General features: G+C 36.1%; 2 protein-coding genes across 2 annotated transcripts; one reads left to right on the top strand and one right to left on the bottom strand.

Annotated features, from left to right (window-relative positions):
- Positions 1–4,249: 4,249 nt before the first annotated feature.
- LOC145125976 (GATA transcription factor 4-like) lies at positions 4,250–5,789 on the top strand. Its single transcript, XM_079061384.1, has 2 exons — positions 4,250–4,767; positions 4,870–5,789. Exons 1-2 carry the CDS (start codon positions 4,468–4,470, stop codon positions 5,470–5,472), a joined length of 903 nt encoding a protein of 300 aa, XP_078917510.1. The 5' UTR covers positions 4,250–4,467; the 3' UTR covers positions 5,473–5,789.
- A 4,744-nt stretch (positions 5,790–10,533) lies between these two features.
- On the bottom strand, positions 10,534–11,400 carry LOC145126446 (uncharacterized). Its single transcript, XM_079061813.1, has 2 exons — positions 10,800–11,400; positions 10,534–10,661 (listed from the first exon to the last, which is right to left on the bottom strand). Exons 1-2 carry the CDS (start codon positions 11,398–11,400, stop codon positions 10,534–10,536), a joined length of 729 nt encoding a protein of 242 aa, XP_078917939.1.
- Between the last annotated feature and the right edge of the window lie 7,223 nt (positions 11,401–18,623).

Raw genomic sequence — 18,623 nt, 5'->3', positions numbered from 1 at the left:
AATAAATTAAGTATAATATGTTAAAAATTAAAAACATAACTTTATAAGTAGAAGAAAATATACTTTTTTAATATTTAAATTTGGTTTATAGATGATTACACTTTAGATTTGATATTTATTTAACCTTATTAACCAACTTATAATCATTATTACAAAGAAATTGGAAAGTCATGGGAGTTTCAAATGAATGTGGTGAAAGAAAAAATACATGGGAGTTTCAAATGAATGTGGTGAAAGAAAAAATGTTTCCTTTATAAGTATACTAGGCGAATCCCCGCGCGTTGCGCATGAAATAGAATTATATAGTTAAAATAATAACTTTTACCAAATTATTATTTAATATTTTTACTTTGAAACAAAATGTTAGTAGTAAAGCAAACTTATAGTTAACATATTAGTTTTATTAAACATTATAGTTTAATTTTTAAGTCATTGTGATATATACAATTATTTTATAATTTTATAAACCGTTTAAAATTGTGTAAATTATATATCAAATGAATGATAATATAACGGGTAACAAAACGTATGAACAAAAATATGAACTGCAACTTTTAGTAACATAAAAATAGAAAAACATTTTTAATAACATTTGTATGAAAAAAGATATATATACAACGAATAATAAAAAAATATGAAAAATAAACACTATAATTTTTAATAACATAAAAACACTAAAACATCTATTATAACATTTATATTAACTCTTCATATTTAAATCACAAATCTCTTCAAATATATTAATGTTTTTAATGAGCAAAACTTTACAACCTTATAAAAGAAAGGAAAATAAAAAGTTATTAGTGATTACTAATTAATAATCATAAGTTAAAAACTCTTGAGTTGTAACTAATAAATATACATAAATTAGAAAACTCTTGAGTTGTAGCGTGATTTTCAAATGAATGCGGTACTTGGAAATGTATATTTATTATTATTATTATTATTATTATTATTATTATATTCGTCTAAATAATTGGTTTTGATGCATCATTTTAATCCCTTCAATTATTAAACATAAAGATATTTAATTATAAATTTATAACATACATAGGTGCATATACATGTTAAACAAATCACATATAATATATATATATTTTCGTAAATGTCATATGTAATTCTTGTCGTAGTAATATGGATAAATTACTTTCATATGAAGAACATATCATGATAAGTCTATCATAATTACATATCAAATGTTCAAAATTATGTTATCTTTTAAATATTGTCTTTTAAATATGTTGTGTAGGATAACCTAACAAAAAAATAATAGAAAATAAACATAATCAAAATAGAAAAAATACAATCAAATAAATAAGAGCATTGGGTGGTTGAATATATAAATAAAGATGTTACATAAACATACATTTAAATCAAAAGAAAAAACTAACATTCGTCAACTTTGCTCAAACAAAAAAACTTATATCCATTTTATAAATCTACTTTCTTCATTTAACACCATTCAACCATAGAAACTTGATGACAATTCTTCACTAACCTGCAATCAAAATATTTTTCTTGAAAAAGAAGAATCAGAAAGATATTCCAAGCAAAACATTGATGTTTGGAGAGTCACATTCAAGATTGAGTAATACACACAAATCACATATAAAGATTAAATGAGAAACTGAATATAAAGAAAGAATAGAAAAGCTTCATTTGTTTTGGTTGAAAGAAAAAATCATATTACAATTACCATCGATGCGACATAACTCATTTCTTCAAATCATCATATTTTGATCGTGAATGCTTCAACTATATGAAAACTTTTGAATCACAATATCTTCAAATCCTTCTTACATGTAAGATTTTATATAACACAAAAGACACAAAAGATTTGCCTTTTTATAGTAAACTTTTCACTAAATGCTAATTAAACATAATATAAGTTATAAAACTTTTGAGTGTTAAATCATAATTAAGAAAACTTTTGAGTTGCATTAGTTAAAAAAGGGGGTTTCAAATGAATGTGGTTTGAGGAAGTTAAAAAAGGAGGTTTCAAATGCATGAGATTCAAGAAAAAATGTTAGCTTTATAAGTATGTATGATAATGATACTCATATTTAATAATCGATATCTCATTCACACATTCTTCGTTTTGGACATAACATATATCTTTTCGAAGCTCTCACGGAGGATAATATAACCCGAGGGTTAGTAAAATATACAATATATATTTATATTTATATGTGTCCAAGGTTGTGGTGACTTGATAAAATATGTGGAAGATATAGTGGATAACTTATTGACTCATGTTCAAATATTGGCACTATTCAACCATTGTGGCCAGTGGCGAGTCTAGAATAGTATACCATGTGGTTCGCTAATCGAGTTTAATCGAGTCGGTTAAAAAAATTAGGTTCAATTGGAACAGTTCTCCCAGAAAAATAACAGTTTTAGCATGTATAAATATTTATGTTGAAAGGACTAAGCCCAAATTAGTCATTCCCTTTTTTTTTACTAAAAGCAACTTATATTTGGAGTAAGTCGGTCTAAACAAGACATGAGCAAGCTTATGTTGTACAAATGTAAAAGATGAAACATCTATTTTTTAAAGAAAACTTCTTAACCATTTTTTTCTTGGAGTCGATGTGAAACTCCTTAATCTCACTTATGATAAGTCTTCTATTGTCTATAGTTTATATTTTTTTTCATTCCATTTTTATTAAACACATTAAGCTAGGTCCTTCAAAATATTTAAGGTATGCCCTAAATATTTTTTGTATGACTTGTTATAAACATTTTAATTTTAGGTGGGTCAAGTGACCCACCTTCCTATAACATAGCCTCGCGAGTGCTTGTGTGTTTGTGGTTGTGGAGGTTCATCTACAGTGACTCCAATACATGAGACACAGCTTCATGTTTGAAGCGGGGATTAGTCGGTGCGTGAAAGCTGCGTGAAAGCTGGTCAGGAACCTCGTTAGGGAAGTTCTCTTTCCAAAAAAAATTAATAAAAATACATAATTTTAATAAAATTTCTAGTAATTTCAACAAACAAAATTCTTTTTGCCTAGAAATAGATTTGACGTAGCATTTAATGGTGGTATTCATATCTAAAAGTATGCATATATGCACGTTGCAACACTCTGTTCTAGAGTTTTTTAAGGAAGAAAATTAGAAGAAAATTGTGTCCTTGAGTTTATATGTCAAGGAGAATTGAAAATTTTAAAAAGGAAATGAAAATAAATTGAAAGAAAATAAGGACATTTTTTCAGAGTTAGAAAGGAAATGAAGTGTAGACAACTGGAAAAGAAAAAAGTTATCTTGTTCTGAGATTTTTTTTTTTTTTTTAATGAATAGGAGATAATAGTAAAGAAGTAGATGGATGATTTTCCCAAATCCGAGGGATTTGGAGGAAAAAAAAATTCTCACTAAGGAACACAAATACGATTTTTTTTTCATTCTATTTTTTTATTATATTTTCTTCCCATTTTTTTTTTCATTTACTAAAACTTAGGAACTATGTTAAAATATCTCCTCCAAATATAAGAGATAATAGATTTTCATTCCTTGGCTTTCATTTCCTCGACTTTTAACTCAAGAACACTGGGTAAAAAATATTGGGGTTTATGCTAATTAATTAATAATTAATAATATTAATCCTCCAGAAAAGCTGTAATTAGCGAGTGAGCACATGAGGGTGCACGTGACTCGTTTGTTTGTACATCGGGATCATAATCCCTATCTTTCACTCATCACGTGATTCAATAGTGTCGGTCACGTGAATTTCTCTTTTGTTATACCTAAGAATAATATTTCATAATCAAACTAACCAATAGTTAGATGGACATAATTATCATGATATATTTTAGTTTTAGTTGATTTTAGAAAATATATTCTTTTCTTTTTAAAAATGTAACAAAATGAAAATAGAGATTCAAAAAAGAACAAAAAAAAATCAATATTCTTTATTATGGTCAGAAAAATAATTTTGCAAATTAATATGCATATACAATTTTTTATTGCAAAACCTATAATCTAAGTAAATGCCATTTTTGTTGGTAATTTCAAAAAATAGTCAATTTCATAATGGGATGATCATATAGCTAAACAACTTGACAAAATTAACAGCATCTGGCAAGGATATTTTAAAAAAACATATGAATATGTTCTGATATATGTGAAAAAAATAAAATTCCTCTTGTTTTTTTTTTAGCTATAAAGCCTATTTAAAATATTTTAATTAAATTAAATATGTGTTATTACTTATTACTTTAGAAAAAGAGATAAAGAAATGTGAAGAAAGCAAATGGTGATCAGAGCCTCACATTGCATGGTCACTCTACCCACGTTCCATTGCCTCCCACCCCCTGGAACCCTTAATCCCAAAGCTACGTACTATGTCTAATACCCTATATCATCCCCCTTTCTCACTCCTTCCATACTCCATTACTCCTCTTCTCTCTTCCACCGCCGCCGCCGCCGCCACCACCGGAGAGGCATTTTGAATAGGAGGAGGAGCGATCTATGGATATCTATGGAATGTCGTCGTCCGGACAGGATTTCTCCGGCGTTGACGAGCTACTTGACTTCTCCAACGACCATGGCGCCGACTTATTCTGTACGGCCTCCGCCACTGACACACTTCACCACCACCACAACGTCACCTCCTCCTCCTCCTCCACCTTCACCTCCACCGCCACTGGCTGCCATTTCCAATATGGAGTTAACAACATTAATGAAGACAACAATAATAATGGTAGCAGAGACATTGCTACCACCTACCACCACCACTCCACCGACTTCACCGACGACTTATGTGTGCCTGTATGCTCTCGCCTCCTTTAATTTCTTCACCTTCATTTTTTATTTGGAATTCGATAACACTGTTTATATTTTGTAACTGATTTTTGTTAAATTTGTTGTTAGAGCGATGACGTGGCGGAGCTTGAATGGCTATCGAACTTTGTTCACGATTCGTTCAGCGATTTTCCGGCGAATAATCTGGCTGGAACTATAAACTATCGACCGGAGAACGCATCATTTCATAACCGATCAAGAAGCAAGAGAACCAGAGCACCTACAAACAACAATAACTGGACATCAACGCCGCCGTTACCCACCACTTCGATCTCCGGAAAAACGTACTCATCGCCTACGTCATCCTCCGATACAACGTCGGAACCTGGCTTAGTCCGTCGATGCACGCACTGCGCATCGGAGAAGACGCCGCAGTGGAGAACCGGGCCGCTAGGGCCAAAGACGCTGTGTAACGCTTGCGGTGTGAGGTATAAGTCCGGGAGGTTGGTACCGGAGTATCGACCGGCGGCGAGTCCAACGTTTGTCCTGACTCAGCATTCCAACTCTCACCGGAAAGTAATGGAGCTCCGCCGACAAAAGGAGATGATTGTCGCCGTCGGCCAACCACAACAGTCACCATCGTCTGAATACCAACTCTACGGCGGCGGACACCATCATCACCAAGTCCGCCACCACCACCACCATAACCGCAACAACTACGAGGTCTGCTGACATCATCATCTTCTACAACAACTACATTCACCATCTTAACGCCTTTAATTAATTTCACAGGTTTTCGTCTTTTCTTATTCACATCACATCTGCGATCGTCGATCAGAAAATAGTTTCAGTAATTTGACTTTGTTCTTTATCTGATGATCATCGATTTTTATTGATTTTCTGAATAAATTAATCAAGAGGTTACTTAAATGTTCAACTACCGGAGTGATGAGTGATGACCTTCCACGTGATAGGCCCTGTACGAACATGTATGATAGTAAAACCCGGCTTTGTTACCGGTTCGGTTCATGAACCCTTTTCTTTTTTTAGATATCATACAAAGTAATTTAAAATTATAAAATTATTACTTTTTTAATGTCACGTGGAAAACAAATATTATAGATAAAGAAATAATTATGATTACATATGATTTGTTTGATATAATCTTGTGTGATATAAATCATATATAGTTGAATTGAAGATAATACTCATGTTTGCACATATGACTTTAAAATACAATTTCTTAATAATAGGGAATAGTATCATTATGTAACTTTAAAACACCTTATTTGCATGTGTTTATCTCATTTTAGTATCAAAGCACATGATACTTGCCTCTTGTGGTCTAAATAGTAACTTTAACTCAAATGTATAAATATGGTAGCACATCAAATTTGTTACATATTCTTGCTTCAAAAAACAATAAAACAACCGTCTGTTTTTGCCATAAAAGTCGAATACGTCATACGTTTTATCTTCTTCTTTTTTTATTAATTTGTTTGAACTATATAAGTGAAACTATATGATAATTAGAATAAGTGAAACAAGTAATATCCATGTTAGTTTTTAATTTTTACTGCAATAATAACTTTTTCAATGAAAATTATTTTATTAGAAAGCTAGGGAGGTCTTAGATCAAAAATGAAAATTTAAATTATAAAATTATGATTTTGCAACAAACAAATCCACTTCAAATCAATTTTTTTGCTCTTTGTTACGAATTTGAATATACCAAGGAGGCCAACTTGTAAAAAACTTCATATTTGAAGGCTTAGCCGTTCCAAAAATATTGGTGTTATGAAAATAAAGCACCCAAATAATTGTAATAATCGCCGCATTTAACTTAACATTACCGAAATCTCACCAACTAGCAATCAAGCTCACAATATACTCTATTATGGGGAACTTAAAAGAAAGTATTTTGATGTCTCGATAAACGAGTCACTAACTGAGTAAAAGGTATACCCAATGTCAATCTCTTAATCAACTAGATTCGCACGTCCTAGACACATGGTTTTACCACATCATCAAAACCAAAACATTGCGTTTAATAGAAACTAAAAATTTCCGTTTTGTAGGGTCGTCGGTAATAGTTGTGATATTTGTCTTGCATTAATTGAATCATACATTACAAGTAATATATATGTATCCACACATACATGGGAGTGGGCCAAAACATACATACATGAGAGCGGGTCAATAACCTACCAAGGCTATATACAAAATACATAAACATATATAATCACTAATATGCCCTCGCAGTGTGAGTGGTGTTGGGGTTGAAACACACTTTTATTCAGAACTAGAACAAAAGAGAAGAGCTTACACGCTCAATATTACAAGAAAAAGAAACAACCCTCTAATACTCACTCTAAGTATTACACACTACACTCTCTGTTTGTGGTGTCTTACAACTGAGGTTAGAGCCTCTATTTATACTTAAACAAGCCTACAATTACTACTGCTACCATTTATTGTGTTCATTATGTGAACATACGAAGTTGCCATTTGAGTTCTTATTGTCAACAAAGGAGGGATTCATTTGTCAACTAAAGAGGGTGGTACAGCTACTCATGGCAGGTTCACACCCAAGTAGGTTTACACTCACATTCTCCCCCTTAAACCGAACTTGGCTAGAGATTCGTCACGCCGATCATGTTTCGCATTTCACTATGTTTCACGTATGCTAAAGCCTTTGTAAAGATGTCCGCCCGTTGATCCTTCGAGTTGACATATTCCACTATAATTTGCCCACGTTCAACACATTCTCGTATGAAGTGATAACGAATGTCAATGTGTTTGCTTCGACCATGAAACACAGGATTTTTCATCAATGCGACTGCTGACTTGTTATCGACATATAAGGTGATAGGCATAATATGATGTCCCGTGAGCTCCTTCACGAGATTAGCAAGCCAAATGGCTTGACATGCTGCTGTTGTAGCTGCCATGAACTCGGCTTCACACGTGGACAAAGCAACAGTCTTTTGCTTTTGGGATTGCCAAGTTATCGCATTCCTTCCCAGATAGAAAATCATTCCACTTGTGCTCTTGCTATCAACAGGGTCACCTCCAAGATCACTATCGGTAAAACCAACCAAATCTTCAATTTCATGACCTCTTCCATAGTTGATTCCATAATCAACGGTTCCTTTTACGTATCGCAAGATGTGTTTCACAACTTGGAAATGCAAAGTGGTTGGTTCCTCCATGAAACGACTTGCAATTCCAACCGAAAATGACAGGTCTGGTCGAGTGTAAGTCAAGTACCTCAAACAACCTACCACTCGCCTATATTCAGTTGGATCAACTTTTTCACCATCTTCATCCTTCTTAACCTTCAACTTAGGTTCCATTGGTGACGTTGTCGGATTGCAATCCAGCAACCCAAATTGCTCTAAAATCTTCTTTGCATAAGCCGTTTGTCGCAAAGATATTCCCCACTTCTTTTGCGAAACTTCGATTCCAAGGTAGTAAGAAAGTAATCCCAAGTCACTCATTTCGAATTCTTTCTTCATTTGTTCTTTGAATTCGACAACATCATTAGTGTTCGACCCGGTAATGATCAAGTCATCAACATAGACACCAACAATAAGAATTTTGTCTTTTGAGTTCCTTTTGTAAACAGCTGGGTCTTGTGAACTTTTTGTAAAACCAAGCCTTTTTAAGCTTGTCGTAGACCATAAAGAGCTTTATAAAGCTTGAACACCTTGTGACTATTTGCTTTATCAACATATCCTTCTGGTTGGGTGACATAAACCTCCTCTTTGAGATCTCCATTGAGAAAAGCCGATTTGACATCGAGATGGTGGACAACCCACCCATGTTGAGCTGCTAAGGCAAGAATGAGCCTTACGGTGTCAAGTCGTGCTACCGGTGCAAAAACTTCATCAAAGTCGACTCATTCCTTTTGTACAAGTCGAGCTTTATGCTTCACCACTTTTCCCAAGTTGTCTTTCTTCACTTTAAACACCCATTTCAAACCGATTGCTTTGTGTCCGGATGGCAAATCGGTAAGTTGCCATGTCTTGTTCTTCTCGATTGCATCCAACTTTGTTTGCATAGCCTCCTGTCATGCCTTAGAGGTTACCGCCTCTTTAAAATTCAAGGGTTGATCCGCTGCAATCATCAACAATTCTCCGGGTTCAAGGAACACATTTTCGGTTTCAGAATAAATATCGGTTAACGGACGCAATCCCCTTGGCCCAATCTCACTAGAAGGGCTTTCCATATGGGGCGAGGTTGAAGAAAACGAGGCTGAGACAGGAGTATGTGGAGCTGGTTCAGGCTCGTCAAATTCAGCATATGGTTGTCCAACTTGGATAGCATCGATTCCTGGGCTGTTTGGTTGTTCCGGATTGATTTCGGGGTCATTTTGAGGTGTTTCGAGGTGTATTTGGGGTTGTGGTTCAATTATGGTAAAGGTCTTAGGAGTCGCCATCTCTTCTTCTTTGTTTTTGTACCAATTTCATTCTTCTTTTTCGTCAAAAACAACATCGTGACTAACTCGCAACTTTCGGTCTTGCGGATCAAACAAACGGTTGCCTTTAGTTCCATCTTCCACACCTAAATACACCATCTTCTTACTTCGATCATCAAGCTTCTTCAAGTGACCACCTACAAGTTTAGCAAAAGCAACACAACCAAAAACTTTTAGATGTTCAAGGTTGGGCTTTTTGCCAAACCATGTTTCATAAGGCGTCTTGTCGGGAAGTACTTTTGTTGGCAGGCGGTTGAGAAGATAAATTGCATGTCTAACCGCTTCTCCCCAAAACTCTCCCGGAACATTTCTACCTTTGAGCAGACTTCTTGCCATGTCCATAACGGTCCGATTTCGCCTTTCTACAACTCCGTTCTGTTGAGGCGAATATGGTGTCGTAAGATGCCTTTGAATACCATTTTCTTCACAAAATAATGAGAATTCTTTTGAAGTGAACTCTCCCCCTCGGTCCGTTCGAAGTGTCTTTATTTTATAACCCGAATTCTTTTCAACCATCAACTTGAACCGTTTGAAAGCGCTCAAGGCTTGAGACTTCTCCGATAGCATGTAAACCCACATCCACCGGCTAAAATCGTCTACTAAAAGGAGAAAATATTTACTCCCTCCAACAGACGTAGGTGTGATCGGACCACATAAGTCCGCATGAACAAGTTGTAGAGGTTTTTGAGCCCGAAAAATTGCATGATCCGGGAAAGGAATTCGGGTTTGTTTGGAAAGAACGCACCCTTCACATACTTGGTTTGGGTGCTCAATCTTTGGGACTCCGATTGCCATATTCTTTTCGGACAACTTCTTTAAGGCGAGAAAGTTAACATGACCGAGTCTAGAATGCCATATCCAAACTGGTTCGTCTTTTGTTGCTAAAAGACAAGTCGGTCTACCGGTCCTTAAAGGAGTTTTATATAACCGGTTTGGGGATCGTTTAACTCTCAAAAGTAGAGTTTTGTTTCTGTCAAACAATGTCAGATCCGACCCATCCATTATGACCCGACTCCCTTCCTCCGTCATTTGTCCAAGACTAATAATATTGTTTTTTAGACTTGGAATGAAATATACCTCATTAAGGAGTCTTTGGTCGCCATTTTTGCTATCGAATAAAATCGACCCTTTTCCCAAAATAGCGACGGTCGAACCATCCCCAAATTTCACATGGCCCGTAACGTGCTCATCTAGTTCGCGAAACTTTGAGCGGTCTCCAGTCATGTGATTGCTAGCACCGTTGTCGAGATACCATACCTCAGACTCGACTCGACTTTCTCCCGATGCAAGAAGATTAACACAAATCTTCTCTCTTAGAGACACTTTTTGTGTGCATATTCTTGTGAGGTTGCCATCATTAAAATAGGCTCTTCTTCGTTGGCTTGAGTGAGGTTTGCCTCCTCACCTCGATTCTTGTTTGGACACTCCGAAGCATAATGACCTAATTGTTCACAAGTAAAGCATTTGATTTTACTTTTATCCTTTCGAGAAGGATTATGGTTATTCCGATTTGTATTGTACTCGCGACCACCTCCTTGGCCACGTCCACGACCTCGGCCTCATCCCCGGCCTCGGTTACCATGTCCTCCTCGTCCTCTTGAAGTGTTTGACGAGTTTCTCTCGCCAGTTAGCTTCGAACGAGATGCCCACTCGGCATGTGTAAGCAATAGAGAATGTCCTTCTTCTTTTTCTCCATAACTTCGAAGTCTCTCTTCATGGGTCTTAAGACGACCCACAACTTCTTCCACCGTCATATTCTTCAAATCTCCGAATTGCTCGATCGATGTTACGATTTGTATAAATCGTATCGGTACGGCTCGCAAAAACTTCTTCACAACCGTAATTTCTTCAATCTTTTCACCAAGAGATCGAATACCGGTTACGATAGTATTCAATCTCATGGAAAAATCATCTACCGATTCACTGTCTTTCATCCGGATCACCTCGAAGTCACTTCTCAAGGTTTGAGCTTTAGCCTCCTTGACCCGATCGGCTCCCATGTGCATCATCTTGAGCGTTTCCCATGCTTCTTTAGTTGTGTCCTTCTCAGCTAACATTAGAAGTACGTCCTCTGGAATTGCTTGATAAATAACCGCAAGAGCCATCCGATCTTTACGTTCGTCCGTTTCTGCATTTTTAATTACATCCCATACTCCTTGTGCTTGTAAATTCACTCGCATTTTTATGGCCCACACCGCGTAGTTCATCTTCGTGAGCATTGGATAGTGTAACGTAACGCTACCGTCTTTCCCGGTCCTTTGAAAACTTTCAACTCCGGCTTGAGAAGATGACGAGGTTGGTGTAGTCATTCTTGGCATATACTTGGGCATACACGAGTAAGAATATTTTTTTTTTATTTTTTATTTTTTTTATTTATTTTTTATTTTTTTTTGAAGTACGGGGACCAATATGAACTTTTCAGAAGTTCAGGGGGCAAACAGAACTTTTACAGAAGTAAAACAGGGGCTAAATTGAAATTTTTCTGAAAAACGGGACCAAAATTGTAATTTTTCTGAAAAACAGGGGCTAAATTGCACTTTCCGGAAAAACAGGGGCTAAACTGCAATTTCCAGAACTTTGGTCAGCTGCTGACGTCACTGCTGATGTCACTGCTACAGTGCTGCTACAGTGTCGTCTTCTCCGGTGAACCCTGGTTTTTCCGGCGACTTTTCCGGCAGATTTGACCAACTTTGACCGGTGATTTGGAGGCCTTCCGGTGGTCAAAAAATTCAAAAAAATATATTTTCGGAATCCTCAGAACGAGACATTTCCAACGGTGTACTCCGAAATTGTTTTTGAGACAAAAAAATTTCGACCAAAAAACAGAGAATGCTTCCCCCGGAGCTTAACCAAGCTCTGATACCACTTGTTGGGGTTGAAACACACTTTTATTCAGAACTAGAACAAAAGAGAAGAGCTTACACGCTCAATATTACAAGAAAAAAGAAACAACCCTCTAATACTCACTCTAAGTATTACACACTACACTCTCTGTTTGTGGTGTCTTACAACTGAGGTTAGAGCCTCTATTTATACTTAAACAAGCCTACAGTTACTACTGCTACCATTTATTGTGTTCATTATGTGAACATACGAAGTTGCCATTTGAGTTCTTATTGTCAACAAAGGAGGGATTCATTTGTCAACTAAAGAGGGTGGTACAGCTACTCATGGCAGGTTCACACCCAAGTAGGTTTACACTCACAAGTGGGAGGTTGGCAGATGCTCAAACTAGAGCGAAAGTCAAAGAACAGCGGGAACGGGAGACATTTGGTGAAGATGTCAGCAAACTGGTAACGAGAAGGAACATGGAGAACCTGAACATGTCGGACAACAACTTTGTCTCGCACAAAGTGAATATCAAGCTCAATGTATTTGGTCCGTCGATGGCGGATCGGGTTGGTTGTCATGTATATAGCGTTGATGTTATCACAATACACCATTGTAGTAGACCGAAGAGGAGAGTGAAACTATCTTAGGAGATTACGTAACCAATCAGTCTCAAAACAGGATACGTGTGTTGTCGCTTGCATGACCATGAAATGAGGTTGTTTCCAAGGAAAAAACAGTAACCAGGGGTGGATCAACGAGTCATGGGACATCCTCCCAGTCAGCATCTGAGTAGCTTGTGAGATACATAGAGGAAGAAGTGTATACTTAGAGACCATGAACAAGTGTGCCCCATATGTAGCGAATAATGTGTTTAAGTTCCTGTAAGTGGGGCTCACTCGAATTGTACATGTAAAGGCATACCTGGTGAAACACAAAAAATATGTATGGACGAGTAAAAGTGAGGTATTATAATTCCCCTCTAAGGCTACGGTAGAGGGACGGGTCAGAGACTGGGAAACCATTACCACCAAGTTTGGCAGTTGACTCAACTCAAGTGTGACACGGGTTGCATTGTGACATGTTAGCACATATTAGAGGCGTACTTCTGAGAGAGAAACATCCCTGCACCCAATCGGTTGACCGAAATGCCTAACTAATAGTTTAATTCCCTAAGACATTCCATCAAGAACTTTATGATGAGAGATACAATGAGTTGACTGAGAAGAGTCGCATCGGAGGCGGTGAGAATAATGCCATCTAGTGGCGTAGCCACATAGAGGCAAAGGTGGGCCTTGGCCCACCCCCACAAGGCTGATAACAATGTGAATGGCCACAGGCTTAACAACTGCGTTAAATGTTTCATCACAGACAATACCCAGTTGTTGACTTTTTCCATTTGCCACGAGTCTAGTTTTGTACCTGCTAAGATATCCTTCAACATTGAATTTATGTTTGTAAAGCTATATTGATCGGACCACATTGATATCTGGTGGGCAGGGTACGAGAATTCACGTGCCATTTTTAATTAACACGTTATATTCATCATGCATAGCAGAGTGCCAATTAGGATATTTAAGGGCACAATTATGAGATTTGGGAATTGGAGATAGACTAGATGTATAAAGGTTAAGGTGTTTAATGGGTTTGACAATGCCACGTCTAGTCGAGTGGTAATTGGATGATTGGAGAGCAGAATGGTTGTGTGGATGGCCGCCGGTTGAGGGGCATTTAAGAAGGGAGGAACCGACGAAGGATGGGATGTCGGGTGAGCTGAAGCAGTGACGGGTGAGGTGTCATCGGCTACTGAGGTGAAATTAACCGAATTAGGGGGTGGAGGGGTTTGGAAAGGTGTGGTGGTTGTCTGAATAGTTGAAGTCGACAGTTTAGAAAGAATAAGGTGAGTTGCTATTGGATTTGGTTGAGGATATGGTTCAAGAAAATCGTAAGATAGAGGGGAGTTAGGTGTCATAGAAGAAAAAAGAAAGACACATTCGTCAAAGGTGACATGTAGGGAAGTAATGATCTTTTTGGTGTTGAGATCAAGACATCGAAAACTACGATGATTTTTGGGACAGCCGAGGAAAACACATGGGGTGGATTTCAGGGAAAGCTTGTTAGGTGGATATAGGTGTGGGTAACACAATTATCCAAAGACATGGAGGGGGCCATATGTTGGTTGTGTTTCGAAGATTTTATGGTGCGGCGTGTCATTGACTATAGATTTGGATGGAAGGCGATTTAGGAGGTGCGTCGCTATGTGGAGAGCTTCCACCCAATATGCGGGTGTGAGATGATATTGAAAAAGAAGGGATTAAACAAGGTTGTTAATTTTTCGGAGCATGCGTTCGAACTTCCCATTTTGTTGGGAGGTCTTTAGACATGAGAAATGCATATGAATGACATTGTTGTCAAAGATGTCACAAATGGTTTGTTATCAAACTCAACCCCATGATCAAATTGAAAAACGTTAATATCACGATTAAATTGATTGTAGATAAATGGTGCAAAAATGAAAGAATTTTGATATGGTGTCACATTTTCGGTGAAGAGGATAAACCCATAAGTAGTGTGAGTAATGATCTAGAAATATGACATAATATTTGAGACCACTTACACTGGGTAATGGTGAAGTCCAAATATCGCAATGAATCAAATCAAACGGAGAGTTCACGATTTTATTAGAAGCAAAAAATGGGAGATTAACATGTTTTCCCATTTGGCAAGCATTACATAATAATTTGGAAATTGTTTTATTACAAGAAAACAAATTGTTGGAAACACAAATGACGAAGCACTTCGTTCTCGAGGTATCCGAGTCGTTGGTGTCACGTCGTAGGGCTTGAAGAGACGAACGCTTGAGGAAGATACTTGAGATCATGAAATAGATAAAGGTCTTCGATGTTATCACATTAGATAAGGATCTAGCGAGTCCGAGTGTCCTTCAACAAAAAAAAAAAAAAAAAAAAAAAAACTAGTTTTGTCAAATTCATGGAACAATCATTATCATTAGTAAATCTGCAAACATATATCAATTTTCTTTATTATATTTGTTGCAACAAGAACGTTGTGAAAGTGAAGAGGTTAGTGTGGTGTTGGAAGGATGTTATGTCTCGTGTTCGTGATGGGTATGGGCGACACGTCATCAACAAGAATTGATGAAAGAGGGCAATTATTAAAAAAAAGTTTGAAGACTATTTGTACATGACGAGAGGTGGTTTGTAGCACCCGTGTCCATGAACCAGCTAGAATTCATCGGTTATTGAAGGTTCAATGTTTGAAACACCTCAAGAAGAGTAGTTGGTTGATCAGTCGCATCTGATGTGGGCCAACTAGTATGAAAGGCAGTTGGTTGTTGGGTTGCTTGTGATTGTCGAGAGAACCCATCACCCCTGTTTGGGGTCCAGTTATTTGGAGGTTGAGGTTGGCCTGAACCCCATGGCTATTGATGAGGATATGTGGGCCTATTTTTTGGGGCATTTGTTGGAGCTAGGACGTCCATTGAGGAGGAATTAATTCCTCACGGAAACCAAGCAGCTGGCGGAAAAGGAAGAGGTTGTCGATGATCATGTTGAGGTTGTCGACGATCACCACCACATTGATCACCTCTACCATTATTGCATCGGTCATTGCTCCCCTGAGTCTGATCATTATTATTCCGCTGATTGTTCTGATTGTCACCTCTTAGATGGAAAGTCGAGCGGCACCAATTCCGGCAAGAAGGGTTATTGGGGCGGAGGCGTTATCATGGTAAATTCCTTGGACAGTCCTTGTCCGAGAGTAATGACTTTCTTTAAGCAAACGCATCGAACATGCTTGAAGGAAAGACGACAATGGGTTTGATGGCGAATTATACCCTCGACTTGGTCGAATTTCTCCCCAAATCCGTTCACCATATAGTTAACCAAGATTTTTTTTCGGGTATTGACTACTCTTTGTTAGCACAAAGATCGTACAAAACTTTGAGTTTTAACAATACTCGGTGACCGACATATCACTGATCTCTATGGAGCGAAGATCTTCATCTAAATGCATGGCATGGGCGTCCTTGTTATCTCGAAAAATGTTCTCGAGACTCGCCCAAACATCGTGAGCAGTGACGCCCTTCTTGAGCACCATTTGTTGAAGGGTTGTTTATCACTTTATAAATATCAAACATTTTAAAACATTTTTCTCACATCAATCGCTATGTTCCTTAAAAATTATTCAACCAAAATGTTGTCATCATCATCTAGTTCGTTGGATTCGATGAAATTAAAAGAAGCAACGTTTGTTGGTTCTGTCATTGCAAAATCAGTCGCGTATTTCCAAAATCGAGAAGCTCCAAGTTCATGTTTTCGAATGAGAAGACAACCGTTGAGGATTCAGACAATGATTGGGACGACGATTCGAAGTGATTTTTATTGTGTAATTTTTAATTATGTTTTCTTGGTTTTATTATGTAATTTTGATTGTTAACTAATAAAATATTTTTATTTTTATTAATTTTTGTGTTTATTAATCGTCCTCCAAAGGAAAATTTCGTATATACTCTTATTATACATCAAAATATTATATTTGTCCAACTTAACTTCTAAATATCATATTTAACCTTCATAAAAATTTAAAATATCGTATATGTCGTTCTTAAACATCAAAATATCAAACCAATTAGGTTGTGGTGACTTGGTAAGACATGTGGAATATATAGTGGATAACCTATTGACTCATGTTCAAATTTTGGCACTACTCACCCATTATGGCCATAATGGTTCGCCTACAGTGACTCCAGGACATGAGGCATAGTCTCATGTTTGCAAAGGAGGATTAGTCGGTGTGTGAAAGCTAGCCTGGAACCCACGTTAAGGAAGTTCCCTTTCCAAAAAAAATATCATATATGTCTTTTATATATATATATATATATATATATATATATATATATATATATATATATATATATATATATATATATATTTCTTAAACATCAAAATATCAATGATAATATCTAAAATATCATTCATCTACAACATGACAATATTGAACAACAAAAACTAAACAATCAATGCATACATTCCGTGGAGAGTGCTGAAGATGAAGCGTTTTGTTTGTCAAGAGAGCGGCATCCCAACAATTTAGAAATAGTTGTTCCATTATTATACACGTAGAGATAATATGGTTAAAATTTTGATTATTATAATAATTTTAAGATATAAAAAATAATTATAAACTATTAAAAACATTGTAAAATATATTTGAATAAATATGATTTTTTAGAGGTTTATAAAAAATAAATATGATATTAAAAACTTAAATTGGGTAAATATAATATTTTGATGTTTAAAAATGACATATATATGAAAAAAAAATTATTAAGATATCATAGTTTTTAAAGACACCCATTGCTAGCTAGTTTCTTTAGAAAGAAGATTTGTAGTTTTGTACCAAAAGAATACCCTTTCTAACAAGTTAGTAGCATCTGTGAGTTCTTTCCACTAACTTGCTCATTTGGGGGAGATTTTTCAAGGAGCTTTTTCACCCAAAAAGCTCATGAAACTATATATATATATATATATATATATATATATATATAACTACTTTTAAGCTTTTTTCAAACCTTAGATTTTTCAAATAGCTTCCTAAGGGAGAAGGGAGTCGTTCCCACTGAACTCACTGTCACATCAGCTTTTGTCTTTGATTTTCTTCATCTTTCTTAACCCACAACACACGGAAATCCTATCTTTCTCAACTCACTCAATTAAAAAAAATACTAAACAACTAAACTAAAATCTTAATTAGCAATAGAGTTAACGCCGGTACCACTCCCTCTTCAGCGGACTGTTTAATTGGTTTCACTAACCCACTTCATCCTCTCTCTCTACTTTTTCTCTCTCAATTTCTCTTGTACCATGTGTTTTAAGACTTGTACCTTAGTTGTTTAGTGTTTTTTTTAATTGAGTGGGTTGAGAAAGATATGATTTCCGTGTGTTGTGGGTTCAGTGGGTTCAGTGGGAACGACTCTCTCCTCCTTAATTAACAAGCACGTGCTTTTTTAACAAATTGGTGGGTCACATAGGGTGCGTTTGGTTGTGGAAAATTTTCCAGTTTTCTAGGAAAATTTTCCAAGAAAAACGGAAATTTTGAAAACGCGTTTGGTTCATTCAGTTTTCCAAAATTTTCCAAAAAAATGAAAATTTTCAGTTTTTCAAATTGTATGTAAATTAGAAAAGTGATTTTTACAGTTTTCCAAATTTCTAAAATAGAAAATGAAAACTCTTTCCGTTTCAACCAAACGTGTTTTCTAAAACTTTCATTGAAAATTGAAAGCGAAAACTCAACTCTATTTTCTGAAAATATTTTCTTAGAAAATGAAAACAATTTTCCAAAACCAAACGCACCCATAGCTTTTCTACCGATTAAAATTTTACTATTACTAGGGTCCTATGAATAAGTTACATGAAAAAGCTCTTCTCCTACTTTGGTGACAAATTAAGGATGCAGTTGGTTGTGGAAAATTATTTTCATTTTCTAAGAAAATGTTTTCAGAAAATAGAGTTGAGTTTTCGCTTTCAATTTTCAATGAAAATTTTAGAAAACG

Source organism: Lactuca virosa, chromosome 7, assembly GCF_052849685.1.
Source record: "Lactuca virosa cultivar CGN04683 chromosome 7, Lactuca_virosa_CGN04683_v6, whole genome shotgun sequence".
Taxonomy (NCBI): Eukaryota; Viridiplantae; Streptophyta; class Magnoliopsida; order Asterales; family Asteraceae; genus Lactuca; species Lactuca virosa.
Note: the sequence above shows the minus strand (reverse complement) of the source record. Positions and strands in the feature narration are given on the sequence as shown.